Below are 15,737 nucleotides of genomic sequence, written 5' to 3' on the forward strand. Positions count from 1 at the left end.
CCAGGTTTCCTTACGCGTACTGCTCCTCGTGAACGCGCACGTTCTCTCTCGCACGCAGGCTCGGCGCGCGCGCCCTCCCAGCCCTGTTTGTTTGTGTTGGAGAGAGAGAGCGAGAGAGCTTGGAAATGGCGGAGAGCACCGAGAATAGTGACAACTTGGCTTCGCGAACTGGGCCATCCCTACCGACGCGCAATCTCGGCCACGCACGGGAGTGACACGACGAGCCGCCCCAGTACCAGCTGCAGCAGCGCGGGGGGGAAGACTCCAGGAGGGCCGACGCGCATTTTTGGGGGGGTCTAGCGCGGTGTGGGTGCTTAGCCAGGCTGGCTAGCTGTGGCTAAGCTAACTGACGCTGAGGCTCGCTGGCTTCGAGTCGTGTGTGATTTTTTTTTTTCCCTCCCCCTTTCCTCCTCCTCCACGCAGGCTTGTTTGTCAACAGACGCCGATGGTAACTTGTTAGCCAGCCTGCTAATCGCAACAAAAAGCCCAAGTTGCGCGTGCTTTTATTGGATGTTACGTGTCAGCCGCTGCGGAGCGAGTGTAAAGTTACCCACGTAAAGTTAGCAACAGACATCAACACTCTCAAAAACGGCCCAACGTTATCCGTCAGGCAAGTTCAGTTAGCTGCTTGGAGCTAACTCAGCTAACTGGCTGTTGTTGGACGCCCCGCAAGAGCGGGGGAGGCGCGGAGACTTCTCGTGGGATGTAAGAGAAGGGAATAAAGAAGAAAAACAACAATCGTGGAGCGGCTGCAAGAGCACACCGAGAGGACGACGTCTGCTTATGCCAAAACAAGGTAAGCCAATCGGGCAAGGGTGGAGGAGGTGGTGGTGGTATTGTTGACAGCCACGATGGGACCCGGCCGCTGCGGCGCGGCCTCCCTCGGATGCATTGGCTCGCGTGGCCGCCGTGCGCGTGCACGATGAGCACATACGCGCACCCAATCTTTCCTCCTTTTACCTGTAAATTAATCAAAGACTCTTACGTAAGCGCACCCGAGCGGCCTCACGGTGTCGCTATCACCAGAAGTGTCACCCCCGCTCCGCCCCCCTCACGTCTTCCTTCACCTGTCTTAAGAATCTTGACCTCCTTTCTGTCTTGCTGTTGTGGTTGGAGGCTCATCTGCACTGTGGATCTGCTACACATGCATGCGTGCACGGTGTTAGCATCAGCTAATTGAGCCAGGAGACACCTTAACTGGCTTCTGAGGCGCTTAAAGAACGAGTTAACCTTTGACCCCAAAGCACACAGAAAGATGAGAAAAGGACATGAGACCGAACCGACACTTAGACATGAGGAAGAACTTGATATCCTCTCAAATAGCAGTAATCACTAAATATTGACTCTTTTGTTGTTCCTCAGACCAAAGCAATTACACGGAAAGTGTGGCTTGTAGCATCTCGGTGCTGAAGAACTTTGAAGTGAGTTGAGGAGCTTTAATGAGGCAACAGTCGTGCTTTGTAGCTGAAGTGCACTAAGACGTACTCAAAGACCTGAAAGCGGATATTTTCCTTATTAAAGAGATACCAAATCATAACTAAGACTTCCGTTCATTCGATGGGTTCTCATTTCCGCCGACTCCAAATGCCGTGGCGTGATGCGGCGAGCAGCACCTCGCACCCGAAGTCGGTACCTTGGAAGCGGCCAATGGTGAATTCCAAAGATACAAAGGTTGTGTTTGCGCGGGGCGGCTGACTTGTTTTTGTCGAGCGTGCGTGTTGATTGATTGCGTGTGTAAAAGCATTCTCGCGGGGCCTCTCGAGGTTACGATGTCGGCAGATAAACCAGTCGGGTTATCCTGCGGCGAGCTCTCCTCTGCGCTCCGGGCGGCGAATTCATCCAACACCCCGACTTGTTCTTTTCTTCTTCTTTTATGTGTGTGGCGGCTCAAAGCAAATTTTGCGGCGGTGAGCAAACTTGAGTGGGTAAGTGATATCTGCTGTGGAATTCCTCCACACTAATCTCTCCAAACAGAAAGTGGGGGGGCGTTGTGCAAAGTGGATCCCTCCTCAGGGTCCGCTCGTTGTTTGGATCCTTGGCAGATTAAGTGTCGCCTCCGGGGACGGAGCTTTGTCGCGGCTGGTGATTTTTTTTTCTTTTGCTGGTGTTGTTTTTGTCATCTCAATGTCATGGCGTCCCGCTGAGGACCTTTAAGAAGGTGGTTTTGGTGGTTCATCCGTAAACAGGTTCTTGACAGGAACCGCTCTTAGATGATGCTCCATTTTGTGCCAAGCGAAGATCGGCGTCGCTAAGCTCTCCCCGACCGACCACACGCTAACCACCACGCTTTCCTCGTATGACCCTGCCATAGATGCATTATGTATTTATACGCTGCAGAAACATGCATGCCCCCCCCCCCCCCCCCCCTCCCCACCACGGCCGCAGCGCATACCGCTGGCGCGTGAATCCTTTTGCATTGTTTTGTTGACCAGCCAGCCCCAAAAGCTCCTTCTTCCGTATAGATGTCATCTTCTCTTTCCCCGCCGTCTCCAATTTAGATTCAGCGCGAGGCGCGCACAAGAGCACAAAGCCGCAAAGAAGAATGGCTCGCCACAGCTTTGCGACTTTATTTCCCCGCCGCCGTCAACGGCGGCCGTCATTGTCTGCCGGGGAAAGCGACAGGCGTGCGAGGGAGGAGAAAAGAAAAGTGACGGCGGCGAGGAGGGAATTGATCGGTGGCGCCGTATTGTTTCCTCCGATTCCTTTTACGCATCTGCTCGGTTCCAGTAAACATATTTTGAATGGTTGAACGGTCGCTTGATTATACCTACAATCCGCTCGCTTACATTTCATTCAATGTGTTTGAAAATAAATAAAAAATATCTTTCCTTTCCAATGACACGGCAGGTGCGCCTGCCATGTTGCCAGGTGACGGAGGGACCCCCACGCCACCTTAACCGCCGGGCCTCCCATCAGCCTCCTCGCACCCGGACACGGCCGGCCGATCACATGACTCCGCCCCCGGCGACATAAGACCACGTAGGTGCCGCACACCAAATAGAAAATGAAGCCGTGATGGATGCAAAGAAAGAAATTGTGCGGCGCCGCCAATTTGATTTTGAAACCTTTCAAGGTTAAGCGCCGCCGCGTTAATTTCATTCCTCAAACGTCCCGACGGCGCCTCGGAAAGGTTCAGCCGAGGACGTGTGCGCGCGCTGGCCCGGTTCCGCTAATGACGCCGGTGATGAATATTCATGTCGAAATCTCAGCCCCGCGTGAGAAGCAGCGCGTTCACAAGCGAGTCACGTGACAGCCCAAATCCAAAATGTCCTTCACTCTTATCTGAGCAATTTTTTTTTTTCCTCCGCCCTCATTCCGTTTTGGCCGCGTGCGTTGTCGCTCATCGATTGCGGCCTCGCAACGCGATCGGTTTCCTCATTGATTAAACCGTGAGCGCGCTGACCCCGAAGCGCTTGCCAATCGGAAGTATTCATGTCGGCTTCCTCCGAGCAGGGAGTCAATATTATCATCGTCATTTGCTTTTGTTATGAAGGCGAGGGACGTGAAATGGATTTTAATCTGAGATTGGATTTTGGTGGAAAAAATGGTATCTCAGGGCGATACTTGAGCCTGTTTGTATTTTACCGCCCGGACAGTAAACAAGAACGTCAGTCGGCTCTGGAGCGGGCCGGCTGTTCTCGCATTCCCGAGCAGGGCCCCAAAGGAGCTTAAACAATCAAGTGGCCACCATTGAAAGTTTCAACGTACGTTGAGAAGATTAATGCGGACAATGTCCAAGTGTGTAAGCGTGTGTGCGTGCGTGTCCTTTTGCCGGCGGCGGACCTCCCGCTCGGTTACCAGGTGGTCGTACTCGTCTTAAAGAGAGCCAACGTTTGCACCGGGGGGGCCGGAACGAGAGGGGGCTAAGCAGCCATTGTGGCAGCGACGCTAATCCCTCCTGACTAGCCTTGTTTGCATCTGACCTTAGCTCACCTCTTTGACACGCTACTAACATGCAGCGGCTAAAAAAAGACACACTCGCTGTGCATTAACAGCACGCATGCATCCTCTTAGGGACCCCCCCCCTCCCCTCGGGGCCCCCCTTTAGCCGCCAGTCACTTCAAACACTTTTCCATTTGAAAGTGGCCGTTGTGTTTTTGTTTATTCTCAAAATGCACAAGCAAGTCCAAATTTTCCACCTCATTGTTGCGCGGGCGTAGCGAGCGGCGCTTTCTCGAAGCGTGTGTTGTTGTTGTCGGTAAGCTAATCTGCCTTCGCAGGTCAGTCAAAGCTGAAAATGAGCGCCGTCGGGGAAAGTCCCTTGGACCCTGACACGGCCGAGTCACGCAAGAGGAAAGGCTCGCCATGCGACACGTCGGCGCAAAGGTAAGTCTGGTCCGGTCCGGGCCATGTGATCGCTCACCGGGCCTGCTCTTGCATTTTAAAGCCACACACATTCAAAGTCACAGATGGAACAGTGAAAGAAGCGAGGACGTAAATTTATTTATTTTTTTTAACCTAGATTTGTTGTTTGTGAAATACATTTAGATTTCATCACCTGAATAATTTTGTAGTATTTTCTTAATATTGCTTCCTTCTCCCCATGTGTAACAACATGCGTGGATTAGGTTGGCCCCGGGAAGGTGAGCGCAGACGAATAATCACCAGATCACGGGTTAGCCAAAGTTTAGCTCAAGGGTCGAGAAGTAAGCGAGGACGCTCACACACACACACACACACACGCTTCCTCCCAGAGTCAGCGCGTCCGCTCTTGTGAGCCTTTTAAGGCCCAATAGCTGATGTAAGCTGATGTAACATCCCGGCTCGTATTTCCAAAAGCAACCAGTGACCTGCGTGTTCACACTGCGTCCTCCTCCTCACCCCTTCCCCCCCTCCCTTCCTCCCCCCCTCCCCCCCCTCCCTCTCTGGGCCACCATGCCTGTGTGTTTTGGCCATCCAATGCGCTGACCTACTTTTTGCTGCTGTTGTCCTCGTACATACGCGCGCGCACACACACACACACACGTTTGGTTTTTCACATCGAGCGCATAATGTGTTAGCGGAGCCCACGGAGACGAGCGTTGAAAGACGTACGTGCTTTAAATATGTACGCTAGCATCTGCGCGACACGCGCTTTGCTCAGTGTTTGCACAAAACCTGTTCTGCTTGAATGCAAAAAAAAATGTCAGGAAAAGTTTTTCAGCCACTACAGTTGTATTATTTATTTGTGAAATGTGGAAGGATTTTTTTTCACAAAAGCGGCCTTGTGTACAAGTAACGCCGTCGTCATGTGTTTGCGAGCAGCCTGGAGAAGCGGCGGCGCGAGCTGGAGAGTCGCTACATCGGCGAGCTGGCCGAGCTGCTCTCCTCCAACATGGCCGACATCGCCAGTCTCAGCGCCAAGCCCGACAAGTGCCACATCCTCAAGAGCACCGTGGACCAAATCCAGCAGATGAAGCGGCGCGAGCTGGGTACGGCACGGCGAGGGCTGCGTCCCGTTTCAATGTTCTTCCTCGGCCGCTGACTCTCATCTTTGCCCCCCAGAAAAAGCAGCTCTTTGCTCTCCGGACGACGCCGTGCAGAAGAGCGACATCTCCTCCAGTAGCCAGGGCCTGCTGGAGAAAGAAGCCCTCGGACCCATGCTGCTGGAGGTGAGCGTATCCCTCTTGTCCACTCCGTTTGTCCAAGAGCACTTATGACTCGATCATCTCGCTGGCAGGCTCTGGACGGCTTCTTCTTCGTGGTAAACCGCGAGGGCCGCATCGTGTTTGTCTCGGAGAACGTGATAAGCTACCTGGGCTACCCTCAGGAGGAGCTGATGATGTCCAGCGTCTACAGCATCCTGCACGTGGGAGACCACAACGAGTTTGTCCGCAATCTGCTGCCCAAAAGTCTGGGTGAGCCTTTTTTCAGCCTGATGGCTCACATTTAGGTCCGATTCTTCATAAATGTTCCCGTGCACAGTGAACGGCGGCGCGCCTTGGCCTCAGGAGTCCAGCCGCAGGAGCAGCCACAGCTTCAACTGCCGCATGCTGAAGAGGCCGCCCGACGAGATGGACTCGGAGAACCAGGAGGCCCGGCAGCAGTACGAGATCATGCAGTGCTTTACCGTGTCGCAGCCTCGCGCCGCCGTGCAGGAGGAGGGCGATGGTGAGCAAACGCCGGCCACAATGCGCCATCACTTGTTGTCCTTTTGGAAAATCAGTGACATGGCGCCCGCTTTGTGTTTCAGACCTGCAAAGCTGCCTGATCTGCATCGCCTGCCGGACGCCTCGGGCCCAGCCCGTCAGCACGGAGTCTTTTATCACCAAGCAGGACCCCACAGGTGAAAGTTGACCCGCTTGTTTGATCATATCGCTCAGGCTTTAAAATAAAATTGTTGCGATTTAATGTCATTAACCCGACATGGGTTTGCATCGGTCCTCTCAGGAAAGATCATCTCCATCGAGACCAGTGCATTGCGGGCCACCGGCCGGGCCGGCTGGGAGGACCTGGTCCGGAAGTGCATCTACGCCTTCTTCCAGCCGCAGGGCAAGGAGCCCTCCCATGCCAAAAAGCTGCTACATGAGGGTGAGAGGCCTTCCGTTGCGCTCCGGCAGAGCTTTGCCATCCCGTCGCTGACGGCGTTTTGCTCCGGCGTCTAGTGATGAGCCACGGCACCGCCATCAGCCCGCTGTACCGCTTCGCCTTGAGCGACGGCACGCCGCTCAGCGCTCAGACCCGCTGCAAGTTCTGCTGCCCCCCCAACCCAGACGTTCAGCCCTTCATCTTGGGCATTCACACTATTGACAGGTAGGTTTGATGGCTCCTCGCTTGGCACCACGCGTTGATTGGAACGCTGATCTATTTGTCGTCGCTCAGGGAACACAACACTGGTAGCTCTCAGGAAAACACTAACCCCAGCCTTCAGCCAACCCTGGGCAACTTGGCCCAGGCGCCCTCACGCTCGCCAGTCTTCGCTGCTGGCAGCAACTCAAAACAAACCTCAGGCCCCGTCGCCACCGCCTCCTCCGCCCCCTCCGCCTCAACGGGACTTCCCGCCGGCAACAACAGCGTCTCCCCCCAACGACTGAACCCGGCCGCCGGCTACCCGCCGCCCGGCCGGACGCGTCCCCAGCAGGGCAGCAGCCCGTCGCCTCTCAGCAGCCCCGCCACAGCCGCCCCTACCTCGTTTATGTCGCGGGCCAGTCCCGGGCTGGCCGAGAGCCCGCGGGTGCCGGGCCTCCACTCGCCAGCGGGTGCACTGAACAGACAACACTCTGGCGGCGACGCTAGCAACGCCGCCCAGGCCGGGTCAAAAGCATGCTTGTCCAGACAAGCCGGGACCCCCACCGGGTTCTCCTCTCCCGGGCCAGGAGCGGAGGGTGGGGTAGAGGACTCTGTCAAAGCCCCCCCGCCCTCTGTCGCGGCTCATCTCAGACTTAATCAGCCGCTGGACAGCAACGGGACAGGAAGCGACACCAGCGACGTCCACCGCACCTCGTTGCCTCATCCTAAACCTTCTCCCGGCCCTCAGTGTCCCGCCTCCCACAGCACACTGACGGAACGTCACAAGATCTTACACCGACTGCTCCAAGACAGCAGCGACTCCAGCGCCTCCGCCTCGGCCTCCGAGGACGGCAGAGGCGAGGTGGAGATCAAGAAAGAGCCACCATCCAGTCCCGTGGTGAGCGCCGGGCTGCAACGCTCCACTTCCAGAGAGCCGCAGGACCACCAGCTGCTGCGCTTTCTGCTCGACACCGATGAGAAGGTGATGGTGCTCCATTGAACTGCATTATTTTGTCGGAGCCTGCTAGCTTGATGCTAACATATTACCGGAAACACATCATTGATGTGCTCACAGAAATTAGCATCAAGCTGATTTGTCTTTGCAGGACTTGGGAGACCTGCCTCCTCCATCTGCTCTCAGCCTGCAGACAGTTCGGGTGAAGGTGGAGAAGCGAGGCGGCGGGGAGGGATGCGCGGCCGCCGTGGCTTCGGGCCCCGCCTCCAAGACCTCCTCCTCGGCCAGCGTCAGCCCCAAATCCAGCCCCGTGGGGGAGAGGAGGCGAGACAGCCGGCGAGACAGCCGGCGGGATAGTAGAGACTCCATGGTAACGGTCAAATGAAAATTTGCTCGTGGAACTCGACTCGGGGCGCCATTGCGTAATTGCCGGTTCACTTTCTGTAATAAACTCTTTTTCAGATGTCCGGCGGCACCTCCGACACGGAGCCCCTCGCTCAGCCGACGCCCGCCCTCAGAGGCTCGAACGTGGCCAAGCAGGGCGGCGCCGACGACGCGGGCGCCCCCGGGGGAGGCCCTCAGCTCCACTCTCCGGCCCCCCAGACCCCGGCGCAGCTCCAGTCGCCGGGGCCTCCGCTGCAGTCTCCGCTGTCGCAGTCCCGCTTGCAGTCGCCGTCGCCGCAGCTCCACTCGCCCTCCCCCAAGCTAAAGCTGCAGTCGCCCACCCAAGCGCAGCCCGGCGGCATCAGTGTGAAGAGGGAACTGCCTAGCACTCCCAACAGAGGTAGACCCGGCGTGGATTGGAGGGGTGCGAACGATTCCAAACTTATCCCGTGTGTTTTCCCCAGGCAACGTTGAAGGCGGCCTCGCTTCAGGCTGCAATCCCCCGAATCAGTCGGCCTTCGATTTCTGCGGCCCCCTGACTCCGAGCCAGGCCCAAGGAACGGGACACGTGGACCTCTTCCAGGCCCCCAAAGACAGCGGCAGTCCCTTCCCTGAGGCTGAAATCGCCAACCCGTTCAGTTCAAGCACTGGTGAGTGAGCTGTCACACTTACACACTTGACACTGCGAGGCGGATGTGTAATGTGTTAACACATTCGGTGCATGTGAAACTTCAACACAGCCCGGTTCAGATTATTTATTTTATTTTTTCTAAATGAATGTCCTTCCAACTGTGTTGCTTAACCCACTCAGGCCCGTCCAAGTTAGATTTGGCCGACTCGCAGTTCCAGCCGCTGTCTCTGAACGACTCGCAGTTCCAGCCTCTGTCTCTGACCGACTCGTTGTCCTTTGATGCCCTGGGAACGCCACTGCAAGCGCCTTTTACCTCGCCACAAGAGTGAGCATCACTTAATAAACCAATTAGTCATGCATAGGTTCATTTCAGCTCCCGTCATTTAAAAAGTGCCATGGCGGCCATTGTTTACAAGCATGATTGTCGTTTGTGAGCAGGCAGTGCGTACCTTGCACGCTGGACGAAGTCCTGGGTCCCCCGACCACGGCCGAGGCCCGGAATGACGAGAAGGCTCTGCTGGAGCAGCTGGTCTCCTTCCTCAGCGGCACTGATGAAAGTGAACTGGCCGAGCTGGACAAAGCTCTGGGGATCGACAAACTGGTGCAGGTACGTAGCGCCGAGGCATTCTCTTTTTTTGGCTTCTGACATCCGGGCTTTGCAGGGCGGCTGCTACGACCCGCTGCCCCAGAACTTCCCGACTCAGCAAGTCACTGCCAACCCGCTGCCATCCTACCCTCCCCAGTTTGCGCCGCCCGCTCAGTTCGCGGCAGAGCTGGGGCAGCAGCAGGCGCCGGGCTACGGGCCCCCCCGGGGGACCTTCCTCGGCAGGGCCCCCGGCGCCGTGGCGGGCCTCCGTCCGCAGGGGATGCCCCGGCCGCCGCAGGGCATGGCCGCCCAGCTCAGGCTGCCGCCAAACCAACTGCGGCTGCAGCTCCAGCAGAGACTCCAGGGTCCACAGCAGGTGAGAGAAAAGCCTCAACTCTCAATTTGTGGAAATATGGAGTCTTTATTTTTTTTATTCTCTCAGCTTCAGAACCGTCTCGCGATGAATTCGTTCCCTGTCGGAGCAGGAGGTGGCCAGCACGTCAACATGGCCGTTCGTCTGGGGGCGCCGCAACCTCAAATACCTTCGCAGGTGAGGCCCTGGTTCAGATTTTTTGTTCTGTCATTTTTTTCCCAGTTTGCCATTAAGTGTCCATTTGTAAGCCAGGCGAAAATAGTTGATTCATGAATGACCGTAAAAGTGTTTCATAGCTAATTTATGGAGCTTAAAAAGTATTGCCTCTCTTTGTGTTCATGTTTGGTGAAAGCGAGCTCTTCAATTTGATAGATGCGGCCTTAACCACTCCATTTGTCCTCCGTCCCCAGCCTCCGCTAAACGCGCAGATGCTGGCTCAGCGTCAGAGAGAGCTGTACAGCATCCAGCACCGCCAGCGTCAGCTTTTTCAGCAGAAGGTCATGCTGATGAGACAGAACATGGCAGGCGCCGCCGCCCCGGCCGCCACCCCGGCCGTCGCCAGGCTGCCCAAAGGCGACAACGCGTCCGCGTCTCAGCAACAGGCGCAGTTCAACTTCCCCGCCGGCTACGGCCCGGTGCCGGGGAATCCTCCTACCTCACCCGGTCACTTCAGCGGCGGCCCCGTGCCGGGAGGGGCGCCCACCCCCCTGGACGGCAAAATGAGTAGCCAGACGGCGTTGCTGGGCGGCGTGCCGGCTCCGCCCTTCGGTGGCGGTCCCTCATTGCAGCAGCAAGGGCTGATGCAGCAGTTTGGGGCGGCCGCGGTCCAGCCGGACTCGCCTTTCCCTCCTGAGCTCAGCCCCGGCAGTCCGCTCTTGTCGCCTCAGAACTCCACTTCCCAGAGTCCTATGCTCCAGCAAGCCCCGCCCCCTAGCTACCAGTCTCCAGATATGAAGAGCTGGCCACCAGCCAGCAACAGGTGAGGGACGCCCTCCTGTTTATTGGACACGTGCAGAAATAAGCAAACTTGTTTTTCGCCCGCAGCCTGTTCAGTCCGTCGTCGCAGCACAGCGGGGGGCAAACGTTCGGCCAGCAGGGGGTCTACAACAACATGAGCATCACCGTGTCCATGGCGGGGAGCTCGGCCGGCGCGGGCCCCTTACCGTCCTTGGGGCAGCCCGGCGGCGGCGGCGGCATGACCTCGCTGTGCAGCGACCAGCAGGTCAGAACAGAACCGACCAACAAAGTGATTCTGAATCGCCGCTGCGTTGCGTCCAAACGTGCGAATGTGTTTTCGCAGGCCCAGCAGGTGCAGCAGGTGCAAGTGTTTGCCGACGTCCAGTGCACCGTCAACCTGGTGGGCGGCGACTCCTACCTGAGTCAGGGCTCAGCCGCCGGCGCCGGCCCGAAGGCTCCCGGACCTCCGTCGGGCGGCCAGAGCAGCCAGGCCCAGCAGAAGAGCCTCCTCCAGCAGCTGCTCACCGAGTGACCCCGCCACCCCCCGTTCCCGCCTCAAACCGACAGAGCACCACTCCCTCTTTACTCGTACGCCTCCTCTGCACCCGTGGCAGTCTCACCTCAGGACGGACGGAGGGCGTCTGGCCGTGGATGGCGTGGCGCCGACGCCCCGAGGAGGGGCCGGCGCCGGCGAGCCGTCTGTCTGACAACCTGTCTGTCTGCCTCAGCCTACTCAAGGCAGCGTTGTCTTTGCTGCTCATCCCCACACAGCCCCCCCACCCCAAGCCGCCCACTTCCTGGTTTCTGTCCAATTGGGACACGGGAGTACCTCGGAGGGGCAACGGCCCCCGCCTGGGCTTTTTTTGGTTCTCTTTTCCGGGAATGTGACGACGGAAGCTCGATATCAGCTGGTTCTGCGACGCTCTCTCTCTGTCAGCTACACAGTGCCTGGTGGAAGTTTGAGCTTCTTCGTTTTCTTCTTCCACACTCGATTATTCGATTTGGTTGTTGTTGTTATTTTTTATTTTTTTTTCTGTCGTCGTTCTGCTCTCTTCGTTGTCGTCATCATCTCTGACAACAGCCCGCAAAGGACGCGGTGACGATAAGTGGATGGGAGACAGACGGGATGCTGCTCACTTTTGATTTTTTTTTTTTTGGGAACTCTTTCTCTTTTATTTTTGTATCAAGTATCAAAGACAACAACCGTGACTGACTGTTGGGATGACTTCACAGTCGCGTGTTTATTCGCCCTCCCTCCCTCCCTCCCTCACCTCAGTAGCTGTGAATACGAGGCCGCCTCGGCCTCCCCCGTTCTCTCTTTCTATCCCGCGCTAACTCGGCCTATCAGTGTTGTTTGCCACGCAAGGCGTGCGTGGCGTTGTACAGTACAGAAGGAAAGACATTAACAGATGGGAAAAAAAATGTGGAAAATGCCCCTTTCACGCGGCGCCGTCAAGGCGTATCAAGCGTCGCTCGGCAGACGTTTTTCCTGAATTCGGCACCGACATTGGACTGCCGAGTACTTCTCCGAATCCGGCACTGATATTCAACTGCCCTTCTAAGCACTCGAGATGGAACCAAGATGGCAGCCGACTCCGGCTCTCTATGCAAAATTCCCACTTTCGAATTTGGCACCAAGAGTCAACCCCCCGCTTTGCAAACGCGACATCCTTATCACACGGTTCTGACGTATCCCTGAATCCGGCACCAACATTTCAAGCAGCTTTTTGAAGTCTCGCCATTTGACCTACCCAAGATGGCCACCGGTTCAGTGTGAAAGGGGGCTCTCATTGAATCCGAGTCGTAGCGTACTGATCTATATTGCAGCGGAGGAGGAAGTAGTCCCCCACACCCCCCCCACCAAAAAAAAAAAAAGAAATGTGAAGAATTGCATCCAAAAGTTTAAATGCCCACGTGGCCATTTTTTGTCGTTTTCAACCCCCTCTCGGAAGCACTCGCCGAGTCGGCGGCAAACATTCTCTCACGCGCCAACCTAAACCCGTTTGCCGTCTGGGCATCCCGCACGTCCATCGACTCGCTCCGAAACGGACGGCGCCATCAGGAGAAGCTCTGTCATTCCACGCCCCTACCTCAGAGCACTTTGATTTGACTTGGATTTTCTTACGATTACCTCATCTTCCTCTTTACCGGACGCGCACGTCGCCCGGTTTTCGGACCTCGTTTCGCACTGTGAACTCAGCTGTTTCTTCTTGGGTTATTTTTTTGCCGTTTTTATTTTTTGTATTCCGGCGACGCAGTCTCAATCCAGGAATACCGCAACGTGCTCTTTCACACAACTTCATAGACTTTTTCAAGATTTTTTTTTTTTTATATTGACGACCATTTCTCCGCTTTGCTGTATTTTTCTATTTCTATGTGGATCAAAGTATTGGGCCTGGCCGGATTTGTTAAAAGGACTGTCCCAATACTTTTGTCCATGTAGGGCAGGGGTGGCCCATGGGCCCACTTAATTTTGTCCTAAAATTAGATGTATTGGACTTTTTTTTTTTTTTATCCTGTGTCATTAAATAATTAGTTGTAAATATTAGTAAAAACGAACAATTTTATATACAGTGTGTTCCGAAAGTATTCAGTATTCCAAAATGGATTGAAAAAAATCTTCAAAATTGTATACACATCCCAAAATGACAATGTGAAAAATTCAGATATTTATTGGAATATTTTTTATAGATCAATTTCTTGGCTGATGCTAATTCTGATATTTGGCAGAATAAAATTCTAATTAATTGTCCCAAATAAAGCATTTGACAATTTTACAACTTTTAAGGGAGTAAAATCTGCCATTTTTGTGTCATTTGCCAAATTTTAAATGTTTAAAACTTTTACAAACAAGAAAAACAGTGTCATTCTGGGATGGTGTCCATCAAATTTTGGGGCCCTCAAAATGATTTTATTCCATTTCCAAAATGTGAAAAAGTGAAGCTGTGAATACTTTCATATATTTATGTATCGTATTAAATCATTGATAAATTATAATTTAATTTGAAATAAGGACTATGCGAATGGATTATTTTAGCATTCGAATCAATGATTTTGCATGCAAATTTTAACTTTTTTGTTGTTTGAAATTAGTCCAAAAGTTTGCCCACCCCTGATTGTAGTGTTTGCATTTTTGTCATTTTTTGGTTTGGCGTTAAAACTTGCCATATCAGACGTTTCTGTGTCATAAAAGTCGGTATCTTGGGCAGATTTACATTTTTTTTTTGTTATTGACACGCGCAAAGTGGGAGAATGTTTATTATTATTATTATTTTTAATTATTGTCGCTCATCCGGTCCCTCGGACGATGTTTTTTCTTCAGGGATGAGGAATCCTTTCCTCTCTTCACTCCACACTACGATAACAAAAAAGCCAAAAAAGAAAAAAAAAAAAAAACAAGCGATGCACGTTGAAATTCCAGATGTTATGCAACAGCTGCTCAGTGGAAAGGCCGCCCCCCTTCCTCTTCCTCCTCCTAGTCGGCAGGTACAACAGGCTTTTTGTTAACATAATGTAAATAACAAAGAGAAATGTGAATAATAATAATAGTAAGGTTAATCATTATCAAGACAAGTTTGTGGTAAATAACTACTCGCCTCCGTCATTTTTTTTTTTTTTGTTCATTTGTTTTGGATTTTCTATTTTTCAAATTCTTTCAATGATGATGCGTATGTATATGACTATCAGTGCGTGTGATGAATACTGTATATTATTATTCTGGATCTTCTCCTTTCCTGCTCCATGTGTCTGATGCCAGAGAATGGTTTCTATAGCGACTGCTGAATGTGATTTTTACTGAGCGACGAGCAGTGTGGACTGGCTTTTGTTTTTATTTGTCGTCGTCGTACGGGTTGTTTTCAAAGAGAAAAAAGGCCATATTGTAATTTTTTTCTCTCTCTCTCTCTTTCTCTCTCTCTCTTTCTCTCTCTCTCTCTCGTTGTCATAGCCGACACGAGAGAGTGGAGCCTCGGCCGGGTGGAGAAAACACCACCAGAACACCCCCCAACATCACTCATAGGGATCTTAAATGACCAAAGCCTCTAAAAATCTCGTATGCAAACCTTGTCATTGTAATAGCGCCCCCTGTCTTTTAATAGAAGCAGCCCAAAGTCGACATGAGCTATGCACCTTTTTCCACCCCCAAAAGTAAAAAAGAAACACTGGAGTGAGCCTCAATCCGTTTGGCTTATGTTGGACAAATCCAAACCTTGTTTTGCAAAATGTTTTTGAAAAAAAAAAAAAAGCTAAATGTGCAGATGGGTAGCAAAAGGTGGGAGGTTTTGAGAAAAGTAAGGCTGTTTTCATCCTCTGGAACACAATTTTTAAAATCTGCTTCTATGCAAAACATGTAAATCCACATTTTGTTTCAAGTAGTAGCAAAAAAAAAAGTTGATTGCTATGCTAAAAAAATTTCTTTGCTAACCTTGTATGCAAAAACTACAAAAAACATATCACCAGGCTGTGAGCTCTATTTAATCAGAAAAATATTTTCTTTATTGTATATTGTGAAAAAATGCGATACATACACCCCCATGCCAATCTCATCAATTCATATAAGCTTTTTTATTCAGTTCAAAAAGGACAAAGAAAAAGACGTCAGTCACATCTGGTAGTGTTTTCTCCACTTCAAAGGTTCCACTTTCTCCCCTTGTACAAATTAATATAAATAAATATATAGAGATATAAGTATATGAAACATTTTACTCTTTTTAATATGACCCTCATGTAAGATTTGGTTGTATAGAAGAGGCACGGGAGCAGCTACGATATGAGAAGTGTTCATGTGGGACAACTTTTTTTTTTTTTATTTATGCATGTTGGGAGTTTTTCCTGTTTTATTTTATTTCCTCCCAATCCCCGTCCATCCCCAACACCAATCTGTTCAGATGTGATTTGGGGAGACCTTTTTTATTTTTGAGGGGTTGTTCTAGACAATCAGTGTGGGCCGCCTCGGTGCCCCCCCCTTCCTCCTCCCCCTCCTCGTTGGACTCATTTGTACAAACACAAACAAAAAACTCGACTGGACGTTTTTTTGTCTGTGGCTGCTCAAGTTTACATACACAAAAGGAACACACACTTGTGGAGTACACACAAAACACCTCGTGCATCATTTTTGATCCCTCGCTATTTTAAAAGAAAATTC

At 52.6% G+C, this 15,737-nt stretch overlaps 1 protein-coding gene across 2 annotated transcripts; it reads left to right on the top strand.

Moving 5' to 3' along the window:
* The first annotated feature begins 56 nt into the window (after positions 1 to 56).
* On the top strand, positions 57 to 14,400 carry ncoa1 (nuclear receptor coactivator 1). 2 transcript variants are annotated; one of them, XM_049757544.2, is made up of 21 exons: positions 58 to 796; positions 2,848 to 2,979; positions 4,221 to 4,326; positions 5,245 to 5,411; positions 5,485 to 5,591; positions 5,660 to 5,837; positions 5,905 to 6,090; positions 6,173 to 6,265; positions 6,370 to 6,510; positions 6,585 to 6,732; positions 6,802 to 7,690; positions 7,815 to 8,033; positions 8,126 to 8,447; positions 8,512 to 8,697; positions 8,859 to 9,003; positions 9,117 to 9,285; positions 9,341 to 9,640; positions 9,707 to 9,814; positions 10,048 to 10,616; positions 10,682 to 10,859; positions 10,938 to 14,400. In XM_049757544.2, exons 3-21 carry the CDS (start codon positions 4,238 to 4,240, stop codon positions 11,124 to 11,126), a joined length of 4,383 nt encoding a protein of 1,460 aa, XP_049613501.1. In that variant the 5' UTR covers positions 58 to 796; positions 2,848 to 2,979; positions 4,221 to 4,237; the 3' UTR covers positions 11,127 to 14,400. The 2 variants fall into 2 exon arrangements, with proteins under 2 accessions (XP_049613500.1, XP_049613501.1); XM_049757543.2 differs by having other exon boundaries at positions 57 to 796; positions 10,682 to 14,400.
* The last annotated feature ends 1,337 nt before the right edge of the window (positions 14,401 to 15,737 follow it).

The sequence above is a fragment of the Syngnathus scovelli genome, chromosome 20, assembly GCF_024217435.2.
Source record: "Syngnathus scovelli strain Florida chromosome 20, RoL_Ssco_1.2, whole genome shotgun sequence".
NCBI lineage: Eukaryota > Metazoa > Chordata > Actinopteri > Syngnathiformes > Syngnathidae > Syngnathus > Syngnathus scovelli.

Bases quoted from the DNA above. Each gene is read 5' to 3' on its own strand.
- ncoa1 (XM_049757543.2), top strand. From the start codon at position 4,238: ATGAGCGCCGTCGGGGAAAGTCCCTTGGACCCTGACACGGCCGAGTCA. The intron at 5,592-5,659 runs GTGAGCGTATCC...TCTCGCTGGCAG, and splicing joins TCGGACCCATGCTGCTGGAG to GCTCTGGACGGCTTCTTCTT. The intron at 10,617-10,681 runs GTGAGGGACGCC...TTTCGCCCGCAG, and splicing joins TGGCCACCAGCCAGCAACAG to CCTGTTCAGTCCGTCGTCGC.